Consider the following 20,668-nt stretch of genomic DNA (forward strand, 5'->3'; position numbering starts at 1 on the left):
AAGTTTAACAAATTTACATATTTAGTCAATCAAGTATTTTTATGTCTAATAGACAATTAAAGTTGAATTTTACCTATCAATTACATCATTATATGACATGATATAAGAATAGCCGATTACTCGAGTGACTAAATGTATAAATTCGCTAAACTTTGTTGTGCTACAGTGTCAAAAACCGCATATGAATTTTGCTCAATTTCCCTCAAACTTTGTTGTGCTATGTCAGCATATTATCCATAAACCGGATACAATTTTTCCAAAACCCTTAATTAGATGATATTTTCTAATGACAATGACCAATTGAACACAAAAAATACTTGACAAAATATGTAAATTCGTCAAGCTTTGTTGTACTAGAGTGCTAAAAAATCTTCCTTAATCATAATGGCTTTGAATGATTAAATATAAGACCATTTGATTTGCTATCCACAAAAGTATTGGATAATCACTAGTTACTATTGGTATATATCTACCAAAGCGAATAACAAGAAAATTAGTTCTTGATAATTCTAAATGCAAATGAATATGAGAGACAGCAGTTTGACAAAGACATTGTTTACGAAAAAACTCTAAATGCAAATGAATATGACAGACAGGAGTTTGACAAAGACATTGTTTACGAAAAAACTTCTATTGGAATGTCGTAAATAATTATTTAGGCAATATGCCTCTACTAATCTTAAATATGTAATTTTCATGTTTTCTATTTTTCTAACATAAACTCCAAACATATTGCCACATTTTTTCTCAACATATTGAGACCGATTAAAACCATGTTAATCACTTGTCGGAGCTTGATGGGCACAAGAGTGCAAGAGTTTCGCCTGCCTGCAGCTTCATCGAAAACCTCAACTTCCTGTACTCTTCGTAAGTGGTGGCCACATACACACGTGGATGCTCATCGTCCACCAGCTCCGGCGGCGGTTCCACCACCTCTCTCGGCCCTGAAAGAAACGATGCAATCGAAAAACGTATCTTCGCCTCTTTACACTGCACCCTATGCTTCACGTTGCAAAATCTTCCATTGCTCCAAACCTTCATGTAATATCGATCAATCAGCATCCCGTCAAATTTAATAGAATGAAATTTGGAACGAAAAAAGCCATAAAATTAAAGGTTGCTTGGAATTTGGAGACCCACCGTTGCCATGTCACCGAGGTTAACGAAAAGGGTGCCTGGCGATGGATCGACGGCGATGAACTCGCCGGAGTTGTTCATGACTTCTAAACCGCCGACGACGTCATCGTCTTGGATGATGGTGAGGAAACCGGAGTCTGTGTGTGTTCGGACTCCAGGGGAACCAACAGTTTCAGGGGTGAAGTGGTATTTGTTCATCCTGCATCGAGATGGCCAGTTCTTGAATCCAATATTTTCACTTTTTACCCCTAAGCCTTCGGCTATTTTCACTCCGAGCCCAATAAATAATTCATGGACTGCTCCACAGTATCTCATGATTGTATCTCTATTAAAAATATACATTTATACAAACCCAAGGTCATATACACAAAGCCTAAACTTTTGGTTCTTTTTGAATCATATGCAACAATTCATATTTTATATATTTTATACTGTATAACCTTAAAAATCGTAAATTGTTGTCTATAGATAAATAGTATTGTATATAAATCAATTTTCATTCTCATAAAACCTTTGAGTCTTCAAAAAATTTTTGGTTTTTTATTAACATCAGTTTTTGACGTGTTAAAAACAAAACACTGCAGTATTTTTTTTTTTTTTTTTTTTTTTTTTTTTTTTTTTTTTTTTTTGCTATTGTTACCTTTTATGATAAGTTTACAAGTAACTGTGAAATAAAATTTAAAATAAAATAAAACTTTTATATATTTTTTTTTACATTTCTACCTAAATATTTTTTCTTCATAGTACGTATTCATACCAAAAAAAATTATTTATATATGGAAAAATGTTTAATTAAAATCCTATTTGTATTTTTTTAAATGATATATCTTTAAATACCTGTTTTTTTTTTTTTTTTTTTTTTTTTTTTTTTTTTTTTTTTACTATTGGTACGGTTTAAAATGTGAAAAATACATTTTTAGAACCATAAATATGTATTAGAAGTATATAAAATTAAAACGTCATTATATAAAGAAAATATATTTATACTTCTAAAAACATAAAAATATGTATTTATACTTCTAGAAAACATATTATATTTTTTTAGGAAACCATTTTTTTTGCATGAATGATTCCTTTGAAGCAAACATCACATACAAATAGTCATTATTGTGTGAATGTTCGTTAAATAGATCCGTTAAATTGAAAGAATTATAAGGACCATATTTAGTCTTTTGTGAAACTTAGGTAATGACCATTTATGAAATTTCGTTAAAGGGCCATTTGTGAAATTTTAAATAAGTCTATTAAATTTTGTATTGATTACTACAAATCAAATAAAAAGGCAAAAAGAAACATAGAAAATGTAATATTTATATAAATAAAAAAACTTAAAACTTTCAAATTTTAATCATCATGCAAATATATTTTTCTTTAATACATAAATATTTTTTGTAGTCGAGAATTAATCTAATATATTCAAACTATAATACATAATTAAATATTTTCGTTTTATATTTTTTATTTAAAAAGTTTAAAGTATAAAAACATCATTTTGTTACTTCTTATTTTTTATGTGATGTAATTTTTAAGATTTATCTTTATTTTTCTCATACAAATATATTTATTGTTATGAAAAAACGATGTGTTATTTCGAAAAATATGTTATTATAAGAGTAATAGTATGTTGTTATTTTATTTTAAAATATAAGTATGCGGTTTTAAATTAAATATAAAAATATGTTTCTGTTTTGGTTTTGTAATATAAGTATGGTAAATTTTATATTTTTTGATATAAACTTTTGATATTTAATTTATAAAAATTATTTAGTTTTATCAAATTTAAAATATGCTTCTTAATAAGAGATTGACTTTTCAAAGCAAACTTAAGAAAACGTCACTTAGCTAATAATTATTTACCGATGCAACAGATGCTAAAATACTTAACCATATTTATCATATGACATTAGTTTCGTTTAATTTATTTTATTTAAAAGAAAATAAAATTATTTTATATGTTTAAAAGGCTTGTATTTCATAAACAATAGCGTCTCATATTTTTTTTTTATAAAAATAAATATTTTTTATAAGTTATCATTTATGAAATACAATCATAAACCTTTTAAACATATTAAATATAAATATATCTATATAAGTTATTATACAAATATATTTATTTTTATGAAAAAATATGATACATTAATATTTCTAAAACACAAACATAAACCTTGCACTTTAATTCATTTTGATATTTTCATTAGATCACTTATGACACATGACATGCCAACTAGACAACGGCTGATGTGGCATTGTCTAGTATTAGAATATGTAAAATTAGGATTTTTAATATAAAAGGAGGGGAGTGGGGGTTCAAACCTACCAGCTCTTAGAGCATTGGGTGTGGGCAACAAGGTGCAACACCAAGTTGTGCCACCTCACATGCCACATAAGCAAATGGTGTTATAACACCAAGTGAGGAAATGGACAACAAGATACAACAAGATGTAACACCAACATTTTAAAAATAAATATTTTTATTTTTGTATTTTTTTTACTATTTCGTTTTTTTTTACTTTTTTTTGTTTTTGTTTTTTTTTTCTTTTTGCGTTTTTTTAATAATAACTAATATTTTTTTTATAAAACATATAATTTTAAAAACAAAAAAAAGACATAATATTTAAAATCTAAAATCCAATTACAATTAAAAAAACATAATTTTAAACCTAAATTAATAACTAAAATAACATTGAAATCACTACTAAATACCACACACAAATCCTAATGAACCCAAATATTTTTTCCTAATTTGTTCCTTCATTGCATGTAGCACCGCTAGATCAGCAGGTGCTAAACCATCCTCGCTTGTCCGAAGAATTGACAACTGTTGTGTCATTAGTTCCCTCTCTTTTTGCTTCCGCTTCTCCCGTGCCTGAATTTCTAGAAATTCCAAATGACGACGTTTCAACTCATTTTTTTCTTTTATTAACAAATAATGTTCGTCGAATTTCGCTCTCATTTCCGCCGCATCTTTTGCTCTCGTCTCCACCTCCTCCGCATGTCTTGCAGCGCGCCTCGCTTTGTCGCGTCCGGGCGGTCGTCATGGTGGGGATATCTCTTGGATATCATCCGGGATCTCATCGTCATCGGCGTTTAGGTCGATGTTAGTCCGTGCGTCCGACACGTCGACCGAACTAGAATTGCGAGACCTTTTGGATTGAACCTCCGACGATGTAGGCGTTTTATTCCACTTTGGATCCGCTCGCAACAATTCCCATGATTTTCAAAGTCGAAAACATGACCCATTTCGACTCGATATTGTTCCTTAGTAGCTTTGAACAAATCAAAGTCGTTGGTTCCACTTTGTTGTTGCGCCGCAATCCGGTTGTAAATACCGTTGAATTTGTTGCACCGCTTAGTTATCATACCTCATTTGCTGCTCAACATGTCGTTGTTGCGATACGGATTTTTCCTTAAAATAGCGTGAAACTTGTCGAGCACCGCCCCCAATAAGCTCCTTTTTTCATTCCATTTCCACGAAGTTCGTCCTTTGAAGTAGCACACCAAGCCGTTGTCAAAGCGTATTCCTCCTCCGGTGTCCACCATTGTGGAACGTCTGCATTTTCAGATTCCACCGCTATTAATTTCCCTTTTTGATTTTCCTTTCCCTTTCCCTTTCCTACTACTTCCTGCTTCCACTTGAACTGTTGGTTGTGTTGTAGGTGACGGTTGATTGGTTGTTTGTTGCATCGAACCAAAAGTAGAGAAAAGATTTTGTTGTAAATTTGGGTTTTGACCAAATTGATTTTGTTGAACGTAAGGTGAGTTGGGAAATTGCATTGGCGGTGAAGCGGGATTGAAAGCGGCACCTTGGTATGGTATTTGTGGTGAACTTTGAGACGACAAAAGGTTAAAATAATTTTCGTACCCCGCAAATCCGAGAGGCGAGGTTGTGTTTGGGTTTGATGATGGAGGGGGGGTGTTTGGGTTTTGCTCCATTTTTTGAATTAAAGATATAGATAGAGAGAATGAGAGAAAATGTGTATAAAGATATAAAGAGAATGAGAGAAAGGTATATAAAAATTGAAATAAACTGTATGTATATATATAAATGGTAAAAAGGTATTTTTTTTGAAATGGACCGTTATTAAACGGTAAAAAAATGTGCAACGTATATTTTTTTTGGCGTTACAACTCGTTTCCAAGGCAACGAGTTTCGGGTGACGAGAAGCAACGGCTAGGGGGGCGGTGTTTACCGCGTTATGACGGCGTCGCGGAGTGCCACGTAGGTCTCGTCGCTTCTCGTCGAGGCCCATACCGACTCGTCTTACTTATAAAGCCACTCACTTTTTATTACTAAAAACTTCTTGTTGATTTTATTCTTCAAAGTTTGATATAATGTTTTAAATGCTAAGCTTCTAATACAACTATTATTATTATTATTATTATTAAAAACATAAATATATATAATAATTTGTAAATAAATATATTAAATATATAATCATATTATATATATATATATATATATATATATATATATATATTGAGTATTTTAACGTATTTTTATATATTGTTTTAAATACTTATGTATTTTTTAAAGTATTTTAAAATATGTTTATGTATTCTAAATACATAAATATTTTATATACATTTTTATATGTAACTTTAACGTATGTTTATATATATATATATATATATATATATATATATATATATATATATATATATATATATATATATATATATATATATATATATAACCTTAAATCAATTAGCAAATGAATCAAAATGATATATTAACTTTTAATAATGACTTTTTTAAGCGAGTTTTTGAATTGTTTTTCTTTATATTGCTAAATAACATGTTTATCACTAATAGTTCTGACTTGTGACATATTTTTATGTTAATTTAAGGGAAAACTGCAATAAAGTCCTTACATATTGGTCTTATAATCGATTTAGTCCCTATATATTTTTTTATTCAATTAAGTCCCAAATACCGGTAATCGTATTCAATTTAACCCTTTAACCCGGTCAACAAGTCATCCAACTTTCAAAAATTATATTTTTGGCCCAAATTTCAAATTTTATTATAAAGTTGGTCCAAAATTTACACTTTTGGCCCAGATTTTAAATTTTCTTACAAATTTGGTCCAAAATATACCCTTTTTGCCCAAATTTTAAAATTTTATTATGAATTCATCCCAACTTTAGTTTCTTTTTACAACTTTTTTTCTCAAAAAATTGTTTCTAATATGTTTTTTCTTTATAAACTCATATTTATACAAGAAAAAACATATTTTCACATAAAAATCTTATTTTTTCTATATAAAAACTTTTTTTTTAAATGTTTTTTGTATATAAAATATCTAGTTATAAAAATAAGTTTGGATTATTTGTGTGATATATCTTAAAAAATCAATTAAGAAATTAAAAGTAACCCTAAATTATAAAAACAAGTTTGGATTATTTGTTCTTTAATCATATTTATATGAAAGTTTAAACTAGTTACATTATATATGAAAATTTAATATATATAATATAATAATATTATATTTTATTCGTAAGAATTTTTTTAGGAAAAAAGTTAAAATCATAACTTTGATATATTTTTTTATAACTTTTTAATAAATATATTATCTAAATAAAACATATCCATTCATGACACGTGTCCGATCTAGGTTGTGATTTTTTATTGCCAATCAACCTCTTTTTACTTGGATTATTTATAATCTTGTATTTCCTTTCTTTTTTAATGTCTGTTATATGGAATATTGGCTGCAATTTATTATTGATAAATATGTTTTTAGGGGAGTGAGAAATGACCAAAAATAAAATAGCAACATAGATATATAAAATATTATAACTATCAATAACACAATACTAAAGTTCTTGAGAATTTACACATGAGTTTGGTTAAAAAAATTCCTTGTGAAGCTCAACTCAAGCATTTTTCAGGTCTTTGAGTAATTTTTTTAAACCAAACTCATGTGTAAATTCTTTAGAACTTTAGTTAAAGTATTATATTGTGTTATTGATAGTTATAATATTTTATATATTTATGTTGTTATTGTATTTTTGGTCATTTCTCACTCCCCTAAAAACATGTTTATCGATAATAAATTGCAACCGATATTTCATATAACATACATTAAATAATAAAGGAAATACAAGATTATAAATAATCCAAATAAGAAAAGGTTGATTGGCAATAAAAAATCAAAACCTAGATCGGACACGTGCCATGAATGAATATGTTTTATTTAGATAATATATTTATTAAAAAGTTATAAAAAAATATATCAAAGTTATGATTTTAACTTTTTTCTTAAAAAAAATCTTACGAATAAAATATAATATTGTTATATTATATACATTTTAAACTTTCATATATAATGTAACTAGTTTAAACTTTCATATAAATGTGATTAAAGAACAAATAATCCAAACCTGTTTTTATAATTTAGGGTTACTTTTAGTTTCTTAATTGATTTTTTAAGAGATATCACACAAATAGTCCAAATCTATTTTTATAACTAGATATTTTATATACAAAAAAACTTTTAAAAAAAGTTTTTATGTAGAAAAAATAAGATTTTTATGTGAAAATATCTTTTTTTTTTGTATAAATATGAGTTTATAAAGAAGAAACATATTAGAAACAAATTTTTGAGAAAAAAAGTTATAAAAAAAACTAAAGTTGGGATGAATTCATAATTAAATTCTAAAATTTGGGCAAAAAGGCTAAATTTTGGACCAAATTTGCAAAAAAAAAATTAAAATCTAGGCAAAATATGTGAATTTTGGACCAAATTTGTAATAAATTTTGAAATCTGGGCCAAAAATGTAATTTTTGAAAGTTGGATGACCTGTTGACCGGGTCAAAGGGTTAAATTGAATAAGATTACTGGTATTTGGGACTTAATTGAATAAAAAAAATACATAAGGACTAAATCGATTATGAGGTCAATATATAGGGACTTTATTGCAGTTTTTCCTTAATTTAATAATAAAAATAACCCTCGTTCAGATTTTTATTTTATTTTTATTTTCCTGATCAATTACTTATAAGAAAATTCATCTCTTTCTAACACCATGAAAGCGACCAAGTTCCTATCAATCTCATGCATCTCAGATCATCGAAATCAATCCAGATTCCATTTTTCTTTATCTACATATCATACTGAAAATGAAGGCCGTTGACCGATTATCGATGATTATGGTGATCGTGAAATATCAATTTACAGTTACAAAAGAGGGATGACTACCTTTGATCCGGTGAAGCATCCAACTGAGAGCAAAAGGAATCGACATCATGAAGAGATGACATGTCATGAAATCCGAGTGCTTCGTAGACCGGATTATTCACCTTCGGACCCATATATCCGCTTCCGGTGATGACGTCGGTGTTCTGGCGCTTGATCTCCGCCGGTAAATCGAAGAGTGATCTGACCACCGCCTTCATCTCCGACATCAGCGTCAATGGGAGGACCTCGTGGTGGTTGAATAGCCGGAAACATCCCCATTCTTCGCATGCTGAGATCAATTTGGATAATTGGTTGGGGAAATCTTGTAGATCGATCGCCGGGATGCTGCATTTGGTGGCCATTTTGTGTAGCTGAAATTTGCCTCGAAAAAATTGGAGATTTATAACGGGTAGTTGCAGAGAGGATTTCTATTTTGCTTCAAGTTGACAAATTGCCAAAAATACTGTCGCATTTTGTCTTCTAGTGTCTAACTAGTGATGTAATTTAATAATATATTGACTAAATTAAATTAAAGAAATGGTCCATGTGATTAGCATGATTTTAAAGGTTTAGTGCAGTTTTTCCACTTTGTCAAAAAAAGTCCCTATTGCACGTTTTGATAACACATTCGGTCTTCCTTTTGTTAACATTCATATCACACTGAAACTAAAGCTGTAAATTGGTCAACCCAATCCGGTTTTTGGTTACACATGTCGGGTTAGTTGTTTTTGTTTTTGTTTGTTTGTTTTTTTTTTTGTTAAGTATTAAGGACTACGGGTGGTTAGAATCGGGTTAGTTAGGTAAGTCGGGTTAAGCATGAATGTAGTAGTGATAGAACAGTAAAGATAATAACACCTAAGATCTGTAAAAAAAGCCAAGATCAGATGTAAACAATATTAATAAACAGCCACATACAAATGCATTCAAAGATTATAGCGCTTAAAATATGTCTCACATATTTTGATTTGAGAGTTGTACCTTCGATTGCAAGATTTGTGTGTCAAATTAGCGCCAACAAGGCTTGTTTCACATGTTTCATCACCTGATCTACATAATCAAATAACAAAATAAAATAATATTACTCCTAAGGTTAGTAATAAAACTAGAAAGAGACAGAGAATTCGATTATGAAAAAAATGTGGTTTTTTGAATCTTCTCAAACTAATCAATTGTTTTAACTTTTGGATTCTATGTAATTTTACAATTAGTTTTTCGAACATTTATATACAAGTAAAAACCACATTTTCATATTCTAAGGAGCTAATTTACCAAAACGTCCAATCCCTTCTCTCAATTTATGATTTTCTCATGTGCTTCTTGAAGTGAAAAAGTGGTGGGTGAGTTGATGACAAAATAAACAATATGAGTTTGAATATGTTATCATTAGGTCATCTGTTATATCAGTCATACCCGGCTCGTGGTTGACAAGGAAACGATAGTGATCTGTGCACACCACTCCAACTGATCGTGGTCGGTCGTGCTCGTGGTCCTTCGTGTTGCTGACGACGGAGTGCAACGGCCAATGAAATGGTTTTACTCCTTTGACATCTTTGACCACCGTTTAACGGCTAGTTTATTTTTTTTTGCAAAACTTTTACCTATAAATACAACCATACATCTTATATTTCACACAATTCTTCTTTACCTTTATTTACTTTCACAAATTTGTGTTGGTTGATCTTTCAAAAATCATGGCTCCCAAAATGTGGAATTGGTCGGAAGAGGAAGAAGAGAAGTTGGGCCTAGCATGGGTTTCAGTTTCGGAAGACGTAAGTATTGGTGTGTCTAGAGATTTTTTGGGAAGAGTTCGAAACGTTTTCCACGATTTAACGAGGTGTCCAAGTCGTAATATTGATGAAATATGTTTCAAGTTTCGCGATATGATGGCAAAATGTCGCGAGTTCGATGAAATTTAAAACTCTGTTATAAACAACGCACACGAAGGCAATATCAATCCGGTTGTTATGGCCATACATCAATATGTAGACATAAACCACAACCGTTTACGCACATCAAGGCTTCACTATAATTTAAGAATTCCCCAAAATAAATAAACGCTGTTTACAAAAATAGGGTCAATGATAGTTGTTTGTGCTTGCATTTTTATATTTTTTCTATTTTATTTTAAGTTGTTTTTTTAAAAAAAATTAAAGCAATGTTATTTTATTGAATAAAAACCAGTGTAAAAATATATGCTTTTATTGTATATTTGAATTAAATTTAATTAAAAAAATAAACTGGAGTGATGTGATTAGTGATAGGTATTATGGTTATAATGTGACATCCATATTATAATGGTTAATGATGAATATAATAGATGATTATATTAAGGTGATTCGTAAATCGAGAAACTAGTTAATGTATTCATAAGATAACTTCTATTTTCAATTTATTTATTATGTTAAGACAAAATTGCAAAAATGGTCCCTATGGTATGCGTTTTTTTTGTTTTAGTCCAAACCACGACTTTTTGGGATTGATGGTACTTTTAAGATAGTTTTGTTGCGTTTTTGGTCCCCCAGAAAACTAAAAAGACTAAAATGCCCTTCTCATATATATTTTTTGATGGTTTTTGCTATTTAATTTAAATTTTTATTAATAAAAATTATGGGACCCACTCTCTTTCTCTCTCTCTCTCTCTCTCTCTCTCTCTCTCTCTCTCTCAGTTTTATTTATTCCTTTTCTTCTTCATTTTTATGGTAAAAACACCATCAGAGGTGGATGCATTTCCGGTGACCATCAAGAACAACAACTCAACCGGCGAGCAAGGGGCCGCCATCACCACCACCAACACCTTCGTCGCCACCAACTGTCGCCTCCGTTAATGCTTCCTTCTTCTCGGATCAACAGAGGATCGAAGACCTCCATCCTTTTTTACGTTTTTTTGCCGATCACAACAGAAAGGGAATGAAGGCTCCGAGGATAGCCTTCTGCCAGCACCCCTCCTCGTGACTGTGTAACCACCACAACTTGAGACCTGCTTATCAGTTTCACAAAGAAAGAAGAAAGAGACATCGAATCTCCATCTCTGTCCCATCTTCTTGTTTAAAATCAAATAAGAAATAGAGGATTATTGAGAGCTGTGATCGAAAACACATATACACACACCTATTAATCGATCCTACTAAGATAAAGAAAGGATATCCATGGTTTGATTTCACACGTAAAATCAGTTTCAGATTCGAAATTGATTTCATATTGCATTAGGGCTTACCAAGATTGGATCTTGAGAGATTGAAGAGCAAACCCAGAACATTGAATGTTCGTGTGTCTGTGTCGGTGTGTGTTAAAGTGCAAACCTGTGAATTGATTTCCATGTGAGTTGATTTCCAAAAACGAAAAATAGATCATCGCTGACATCCGTCAACGACAAACATCACCATCACCTACCAGTAAACCTAACAGCATCGTTGCCGTCCCTTTTTTCTTCCTCCCTGTCGATAACCAAACCCTAAATCTTGATATTTTAGGTGTGTTTCATTGCGGTTGTTTGGTCTAAGGGTTTCAATGGAGGAGATGGTCAATTTCCCGACAATGGAATGATTATCGAGGTTCATCGGGTAAGGGAGGGGAAATAGCATAAACAAGAATTCAAGAATTGGGTGAGAATTGAGGAAAATGAGGGAAAAAGGTGGGGTCACATGTGTGTGTGTGTGAGAGAGAGAGAGAGAGAGCTCACTTTTATATTTAATAATAATAATAATATTAAAAAGTGAAAGAAAAATCAAAAATAAATTCATTAAGGGTATAATAGTCTTTTTAGTTTGGACAGGGACCAAAACTGCAAGCAAAAGTAGCTCAAAAGGACCACCAACACAAAAAAATCGAAGTTTAGACTAAAACCCTAAAAAAATGCATACTACATGGACCAATTTTGCAATTTCGTCTTATGTTAATGTTAATCACTCTATGGGTACCTTAAGTTGCAAGTGGTGTATAAAATCCAATCTTTTTTTAAAAACAAAATGTTGAAGCCCTAATATATTTTAGTGAATAGTGAATAGTATTATAGCGACGATGAAGCCCAATTCACCATTTTCTTTTTGTTAGTTAGAGAACGAGGGAAAATACTCCGGGAAGATCGAGCAGCCTTCAAACTCATCGTCTCAAATCTCATCCAAATCTATATACACGTACTACGCTCACGCCGTTTCTTCCCTCTGATGATCGATGATCGCTGCCGAATCCAATTAATTACTCCCTCACCGCTTCCTTTGTCTGCTTAATTGCTGGTGAGGAGCTTTATCTTTACGATTTAGTTACTGTAATCACATTTCATTGTCAGATTCACTTACTTAGGGTTTATCGGAGCCTTTTTCTTTTCTTTTTAAATTAAATTCACTGTTAAATAGTTAATCGTAGAAGAATTAGTTTCACCAAGTTATAACTTGGACCATGAACTTGATCCACAAAATTGTCCAACTGGTATTTTCGATCGGCTACAAAAGTGCACGACATTGAGGTTTTCTGAAGTTCTAAAAGAAACGCACAATTTCAAAAAAAAAAAAAATTTAGGTTAAAATTTCTTCATACCTAGGTAACTGAGGGTTTTACAGAATTTCTGCTTCTACCTCTGATCTTTCATACCGATCCAGATGATTTAGCAAGTATTGAGGAAAATCACTGTCCAAAGAACACCTGCTACTTTGCAATCTGATTAATGGCTTAATGCAATTTACAGATCAACGATTGAAACTCATTTTATCTTTGTGCTCAGATTGAGATACAGATACCAGACAAGTTGAAGAAATGCAAGACCATGGAATGGTTCCAATTGATGAAACAACACCACCAAAGTCAACAAAAAGAAAACCATCCACTACGAAGAAGCTAACACAAGAAAACAACACAAAAGGGGGTTCCAAAAGAAGCTCTAAAAATGAAGCGCAAATCTTCCAACAACAGGAAAAGTCAACAACTTCTGATTCTTTACCTGACTCTTCTTCTACTGGTAATGATTATCGATCCCTGAGACGCAAATATTTACTTTTAGAAGAAGAAAGCTTTAATGTTGGAAGAGAAACAAAAGAGATTCAAGATGCTGTTAAATCTCTTGAAGAGGAAAAACTCTCACTTTTAGATGAACTTGTTGTGTTGGAAGGCTTAGTTGACCCTTCAGATCTCAATGCCAATGGTCAACGTTCACCATAACTTCTTTCTAATTTAGTTAACACCAGAATTCTGTACTTCAAAAACTTTGAATATTTATTCTACTCTTGCTGCTTTTAACCTTTTTAGCTTGTTTTGCTAATATACACCTTCACTTTCTAATTAATAAACTAAGTCCACAACCACAATTCCTCAATTATTTGTCACTTCCGAATTAATAAATCAAGTCCACAATGCTATTGCTCCAAGTGTTTAATCATTAAGTCTCAAATGAAACATATTCCATTTTCATCAAGCTAACTTCATTCAAGAACAAACTAATGCCACAAATATCAAAAGCACTTCAGATTAAAAAAAAAAAAAAGAAGATATTAACAACTTCATTAAATTTAGTCCAATAAACTTCATAACCAACATCTAATCTAAACTACAACAGCTCCCCTATAGATGAAAGTTGACCTTTGACTGGATGGATACAGCTCATGGGTTGATTTCAAGTTCTTGATTTGGCCTAGGAGTTTGACCGATGTTTGACCATAATAGATGCTTGGTTCATAACTTACAGCACATGAATCGAACATTGAATTACATTTTTAACCTTTATGCATCCTCATGGCACACACGCCAAGATGTTACATGAGGGAAGTGGTAAGGGTAAAATCGTCCAAACTGGGTAAAAATATGACTTAAGAACTCACTCGCCACTTGGGATTATGATATGGCATCATTTCTTCTCTTCTACAATTTCACTTACATCTAAATCAGCTAAAGTATCCTTCCCAAACAATGTAAAACCAACAGTTACCTGAAAAAAACAAATGAGAAAAATTTGTAACAAGTCTCCTTCCCATGACTTTCTATATTAAGTCGCATTAAGTGTAAGATTAAGTCAAAAAAGGAAATAATGCATACCGATCCTCTTTTTCTATCTAGCTTTTTTATGGTGCCTGAAAAGTCCAAAAATGGCCCTGACACAATCCGAACAGTTGACCCAAGAACAGGCCCTGAAGGTTTTCTCGATCGACTCTTGGATACTTTTTTATCTGAAAGTGGAAGTGATTTTTTCTCTAAAATCTCTAACTGTTGTTGTTCTTCAAATGTTTTATCTGTTGCTTCTTGCTTTTCTTTCACTTCTTGAAATATTGCTTCCATGTCAGCTGCGGATACTGGCCTGGGTTTGTTAATTTGCTTTTTTCTGCAAATAGAAGTTTTATGTTAAATGTTTAGAGGAAGCAATTTCGACCCGTTTACCTAAAATGGGTCAATTTGGGTCATTCGGATCTAACAGGAGAAGAAGTTGCTTACGTATTTCCAACCATTCTTCCAACGAATCCTCCAACTCCTTCACATTCTTCTCTTATAAAATTGTGGAGTTCCCTGTTCAATATGCAATTCAAAAACACACATCCGGGATACAAAGGCTTTGGTTTGATTGAAATCTTCCCGTTCTTCAACTTAGTTTTCTCAGAAACAGCTGCAGTAAATACCTGCCATCAAATCGTAAATGTAGTATTCAATCGGGTTAGATTCAAATTGGGGTAAAATCCGATGTAACCCGAGAACTGTTGAAGCAAAATCTATGGTGATTATAGAACATCAAATGGAAGATAAATCAAACACAGGAGTTAATTAATTACCTGAAATTCAGCATCAGGAAAGTTCTTTGCGAGTGCCTGCATCATCCGTTCAACAGTATCCTTACCTTTAGCTCTGGAGACCTTGACGATCCACCATTGGGGACCCATTACCGCGAGTTTGTCGAGGTTAAGCTCTTCCTTCCAAGAGTTAAACTGCTTCTTTGGTTTCTTCAATAGCCTTTCTTCCACGTCTTCCCTCCAATTATACGATTTGTTTTCCTCTCTTTTCACGTTCCTCAACTCTCTCTTCTCTTTCGCAGTTAGAATTTCCGCTTTTTCGTCGACCGAGGTTTGAAGAGTTGCCCGGATTGGTTGAAAAACAACGCCGACGTTGGTGGGTTTTGTGATGGTTGTGGGAAAGGGGAGACATGGACGACGCCATGAGAGAAGAAGCTCTTGGTTCATCCTGACGAACGTTATCGCTTCACTCTTCAAGCTTTCCACAAACGACAAAGGGGATTTGTTAAAACCGAGGGTATTTGTTCATCTTTCAAAGTTTCTAGCGACGAAGTAAAAAAAATCGATTAGGTTAGGGATGAAAATATTATAATTTAGAACTACTTTGTATTTTATCATAATATTATCTTTATAAAAAATAAAAATAAAAACATTAATTTAATTATTAGTTATTGATAATATTAAGATAAATAAATATGAAGTTTGTTAATTATAAAAAAATATTTTTTTTATAATTAAAATAATTTTATATTTAATTATGGTAATATTCCTAATAACTAATAGTTTAATTAAGGTTTTTTATTATGTATATTTTATGGCACATGTTTAAAAAATCTCAATAAACAAAAGGATTTGTTAAAACAGAAGATATTTGTTCATATTTTGTTATTGAGTTTTTTTTCTATCAATATTTATCTTTCAACTTGTTAAAGTGTATACATTTAATTCTTATGACCGGTTACTCCAAATAAACCAGAAAAAATGGCTTAATAGAATAATATATTTTTTAATTTGTGTACATTTAGCCGTTAATATTTTTTTTTGTACATTTAGTCCTTAATATTTGTTTTGTTGCAAAATAAATCAATGTTGTTTTTGTACACATTTAATATTTATGACCGATTTCTCTGGGTTTTTCTCACGAAATCTTATATGGAACAATCATTAATAAGGTGTTTGAGATGTTGGTGTTTATGACCACTAGAGCTTTGACTGCTTAGGTCTTGTGCTTTGACTAAGGTATTGTGTTCTGAACATCGTAACTTCTTTATGCGTTCGTATTTGAGTCTACTACAATTTTCGTTTAGATTATTGCCGTTAAAAACTAATATATTTTTACTTACGATCTATATATCCATGCGCACTTTATGAATGTATGTATAAACATTTTTTATAAAATCGCAAGTAAAAATATATTACTTTTTAACGAGAGTATCTAAACAAAAATTATAGTAGACTTAAATACGAACATGTAGATATAAATATCGTTAAACTCTGAGATCGTATGAAAAAGTTAAGACGCTCAGAACACAAGACCTAGGTCAAACAACAGACCTAAGCAGTCGAGGTCGCGGTGGTCATAAGCATCAACAACTCCTAACACCTTATTAATGTTTGTCCTGCGTAAGATGTTATGAAAAAAACCTAAAAAAACCGACCATAAGCATTGAATGTGTATAAAAACAACAATGACAAATTTTGCAACAAAAAGAAAATTAAGAACTAAATGTGCAAAAATTATTAAAGACTACATGTATACAGAATGAAATGTATATTACTCTATCAAACAAGTTGAAGGTGTAAATGTGGACGAAAAAATTTAATGACCAAATGTGTATAAATCAAAAAATATATTACTCGTTTAAGTTATTATTCCATAAATAAACCACTAAATGAACATTATATACTACTTTAATCATAACAAAAACATATACTTTCTAGGGCTTAATTCGTTGACAGTGTAGTCACCGTTAGACGCAAACTGCTAGTTAATTATTTAATTCAAAGCATATATTCCTGGAAAGTGATGTGGTCTCTCTTATATAGAATAAAATATTATTAAAAAAACAATAAAATCATTTCTTTGATTTTTATAAAATCAATTAAAAAAACAAAATAAGTTTCATAAATCAAATACAAATTAGTGATTGAGACTTGAGAGAATATATGAAGTTCAGTAAGCAGATTTATCGACTGAGGTCAACGACAACCGGCCAGTAAAACTTCATAATCAATTTAGCTACAACTAATTTGGCAATCAAGACAAAGATATCAATCGACCTCATTCTTGGTACAATGTAGTTATATATTTATTTGCTGTTTAGTGTTGAATCAAACATATAAATTATTTAACACGTTTAATGAATAATCATTTCAACCCGAAATTCCATCTTCAAAGAAGTAACAAAAAACTGAAAAACATTAGAAATTCAAAGTTCAAGGTAATCATCCAAAACAACCATGAAATTATACTCTGAAATCAGGAAATAACTATAAAACTATACATATGTTGACCATATAATAGCTCATATTGAATATATATTTTTGAAATCAGGAAACAACCATAAAATTGTTAACATACGTGAGAGGCTGAGAGGGATGCATGATGCTCAATGAACCAAAAAACTAAAATACGTTAAAAGGAGACAAGACGGGAGTGGAGGCAACATCGAGCAACGACACTTACTATGATTCATAGTGGAATGACTGAAGAAAAAGACAAAGTGTGCTTGTGGCTTTCTACTTTGGGAAGCTGGAAAGTGAATGAAATTAGGTCAAACATGGTTAAATACATTCCTTATCCAATCTATTTTTTAGCCCAATTCAATATAAAATTATATATGATATATTTATAAAATATTAAAATTTTATAAAAACTTATATATAAATAAATGGGTTATATACAATTCATTCTTGAGATGAAAATTTTAATCTTAACCTTACCCATTTAATTTTCGTGTCGATTCGTGTCAACTTGTTTACTTAAACCTGTCGAAATCTCTTTACCCAACCCTATTTATTTTGGGTCGTGTCAATTTTTTCCACGTCTAATATACACGCTTACCCTTGCTTATCTTTACTTTTAGCTTTATTGATTGCTTTTTTTTCATGCACCACTATTTGTTCTTTGTTGTGGTTAGATGTTCTTTATATGTAAACTAACATTTTTTTCTTGAATGTTGCGTACCTCTTGCATTCCTTACATCCTTACACCAAAAATGGTGTTTGTGAATAGTACAACACCAAATAGGGTGTTACACTATTTAAAGGTTTGTCATTTAACTTTGAATTTATGTATTTTTTTCTTTATTATTTTGTAACATCCCCAAAAGTAGTGATAAAGTTTTTCGTTTAAAATCAATAGGTTCAATCATCAAATAGTTCAAAGACAATCAAAAGGTATAATATCCAAAATATCAGAGTAAGAGTATCCAAAAGGTGCGGAAATCATGAGGGGAGGATGTTGTGTCATCATGTCGGACCCTTCCTTTTTTGTACCAGAAATAGTTGAAACCATAAACAAAAACTGTAAGCACAAGACTTAGTGAGTTCACCAAAGTACCAAATACCAAACATACAACTCGGCCTAACCCTAGGGTGTATCCCAACCCAATATACAAATATAGGCCCAACGCTGAGGCTTATTTCAACCCAATCAAAAAAATATGGGCCCAACGCACTGCCATGGGGTTTATTTCAATTCGATCATACAATAATGAACCCAACTCTAGGGTTTATTTCAATCCGATCAACAAATATGGGCCCAACCTTGAGGTTTATTTCAACTCGGTCATGCAAACATATGAAAGTCACATAACAGCTAGCATTCTACATAACAGAATAATTGGCCGACATTGGTGCCTTCGACCCACGAATATAATGAGAAGACTCACCCCTAACTGAATATAACAGAATTGCACACTCGAGTTGTTGTTAATACGACTCCTCACACTAAACATAACCTAATTACAATCCTAATTAATAATCAGGGTTTACCCACAATTACAATCCATATGTGCGTATTCCAAACCTAATGTAATAACCATGGCTTTCCTAATCTACTAGTTAACATTGACGACCTTGAATCTCATAGATGTTATATAGTAACCTGACCATGCATCAACTCCCTCTTCTCATGTGGACCCTCTAGTTCATACACTGGAATCATAAACTCAACATGTATCAGGAACACCCGCTCTTCTCAAAACTAGGTTGAAGGCTCAGCTCACATCATAGTCCCCACCATGACCATTGAATCTATTAGATGAACGACTCGCTGCCATCCCTTTACTAGAAGATGAAGACGATTCACATCAAGTCGAACCTTGCCTCCTCCGGGCAACCACTGATGCAAAGATCATCTTCCTTTCCATTTATCATATGGTAAGAATCTGATCTTCTCTCCTTTGAACACACGAGATAGGAAATAAAGTATAACCATGCCATAACAAACGTCAACATGAACCATCGACTAATCATACATATGTCGATCATCACAATTGCTTCTTTCATGACTCATATGACTCAAACTGGTACTACCTCTAACAAGGCCCTTGAGACCTTAAAATCGAACAACTCGACCAGGTCTACACTAATCAAACCCAATCTGCCATGGCAAATAAGCTCTGAACAATTACCAACCTCGTCTTCATCCTAAACAACCATAACCAGAAAACCGATAAAGGCGGAAACACACTGCAACGAATCATGGTGTTGAACCATGCTATCTACTCTTAACCGGCTGCCTAGAAGCCTTTTCGACTCTTCTTGATGATGTGCTTTCAATAGTACGGACTCATACTACCTTCCACACCTATCCGTATTCGTCCCAAGAATTGTCTCAAGATTCCTAAGTCACTACTCGTGACCACTTCTGACCAATCTAATCACATATACACACTCTTAAATGAGTACACACTGCTAATCTTCTCATATTCTCTTTCTAGGATTCCTCTTACACAAGTATACACACTAGCACATTCTAACACTCTTCCTAATTCACTAGGAATTTCCACCCCACCATGTTATTAGCTGTGGAAGAAACTTCTACCATTGTCAACTAACTATCTTACAAATACAACCACATACAACAAAAACTAAACAATATTTTGACTGAAAGATCTTGCATTACAACGGCTGAACTCAAACAAGAGATGCACAATATAGCAAAATCAAGAATTCTAAAACTATTTAATCTTTATGGAATGCAACCTAACGTATTTGCTTAATAGTTAATTAACATCAACATATGTTTCACACAGTACAAAGCAAGCAACATTCAAACATCAAAACCAACATACAATAAGGCATAACCACGCACAACAAAAACTAAACAATCTTTTGACTGAAAGATCTTGCACTACAACGGCTGAACTCAAACAGGAGATGCACAATAGAGCAAAATCAAGCATTCTAAAACTAATTAATCTTTGTGGAATGCAACTAACGTATTTGCTTAATAGTTGTTTAACAACAATATATGTTTCACATAGCACAAAGCAAGCAACATTCGAACATCAAAACCAACATACAATAAGGCATCATAAAGGTCAGTCAATCCTATCACACAATTCTTGAAGGTCCTTAGCCTACACATTATCATGCATCTCCAACAATTCACATATTAGGCACGAAAAGGCATCTCCC

The 20,668-nt window shown here is 31.8% G+C and overlaps 3 protein-coding genes and 1 non-coding gene across 5 annotated transcripts; 1 reads left to right on the forward strand and 3 right to left on the reverse strand.

Moving 5' to 3' along the window:
- Positions 1-599: 599 nt before the first annotated feature.
- LOC111916015 (2-oxoglutarate-dependent dioxygenase DAO) lies at positions 600-8,905 on the reverse strand. 2 transcript variants are annotated; one of them, XM_023911657.3, is made up of 3 exons: positions 8,340-8,905; positions 1,141-1,462; positions 600-1,035 (listed from the first exon to the last, which is right to left on the reverse strand). In XM_023911657.3, exons 1-3 carry the CDS (start codon positions 8,678-8,680, stop codon positions 781-783), a joined length of 918 nt encoding a protein of 305 aa, XP_023767425.1. In that variant the 5' UTR covers positions 8,681-8,905; the 3' UTR covers positions 600-780. The 2 variants fall into 2 exon arrangements, with proteins under 2 accessions (XP_023767425.1, XP_023767426.1); XM_023911658.3 differs by having other exon boundaries at positions 1,141-1,336; positions 8,340-8,903.
- A 3,396-nt stretch (positions 8,906-12,301) lies between these two features.
- Positions 12,302-13,549, forward strand: LOC111916014 (uncharacterized). Its single transcript, XM_023911656.3, has 2 exons — positions 12,302-12,550; positions 13,036-13,549. Exon 2 carries the CDS (start codon positions 13,068-13,070, stop codon positions 13,467-13,469), a length of 402 nt encoding a protein of 133 aa, XP_023767424.1. The 5' UTR covers positions 12,302-12,550; positions 13,036-13,067; the 3' UTR covers positions 13,470-13,549.
- A 208-nt stretch (positions 13,550-13,757) lies between these two features.
- Positions 13,758-15,631, reverse strand: LOC111916013 (uncharacterized). The gene is made up of 4 exons (XM_023911655.3): positions 15,065-15,631; positions 14,733-14,914; positions 14,340-14,622; positions 13,758-14,232 (listed from the first exon to the last, which is right to left on the reverse strand). Exons 1-4 carry the CDS (start codon positions 15,467-15,469, stop codon positions 14,152-14,154), a joined length of 951 nt encoding a protein of 316 aa, XP_023767423.1. The 5' UTR covers positions 15,470-15,631; the 3' UTR covers positions 13,758-14,151.
- A 1,551-nt stretch (positions 15,632-17,182) lies between these two features.
- On the reverse strand, positions 17,183-17,270 carry LOC111916074 (small nucleolar RNA snoR109). The gene has a single exon (XR_002858378.1). It is a non-coding gene; the product is annotated as a small nucleolar RNA snoR109 (small nucleolar RNA).
- Positions 17,271-20,668: the final 3,398 nt, after the last annotated feature.

The sequence above is a fragment of the Lactuca sativa genome, chromosome 2 (assembly GCF_002870075.4).
Source record: "Lactuca sativa cultivar Salinas chromosome 2, Lsat_Salinas_v11, whole genome shotgun sequence".
In the NCBI taxonomy this organism is placed as follows: Eukaryota; Viridiplantae; Streptophyta; class Magnoliopsida; order Asterales; family Asteraceae; genus Lactuca; species Lactuca sativa.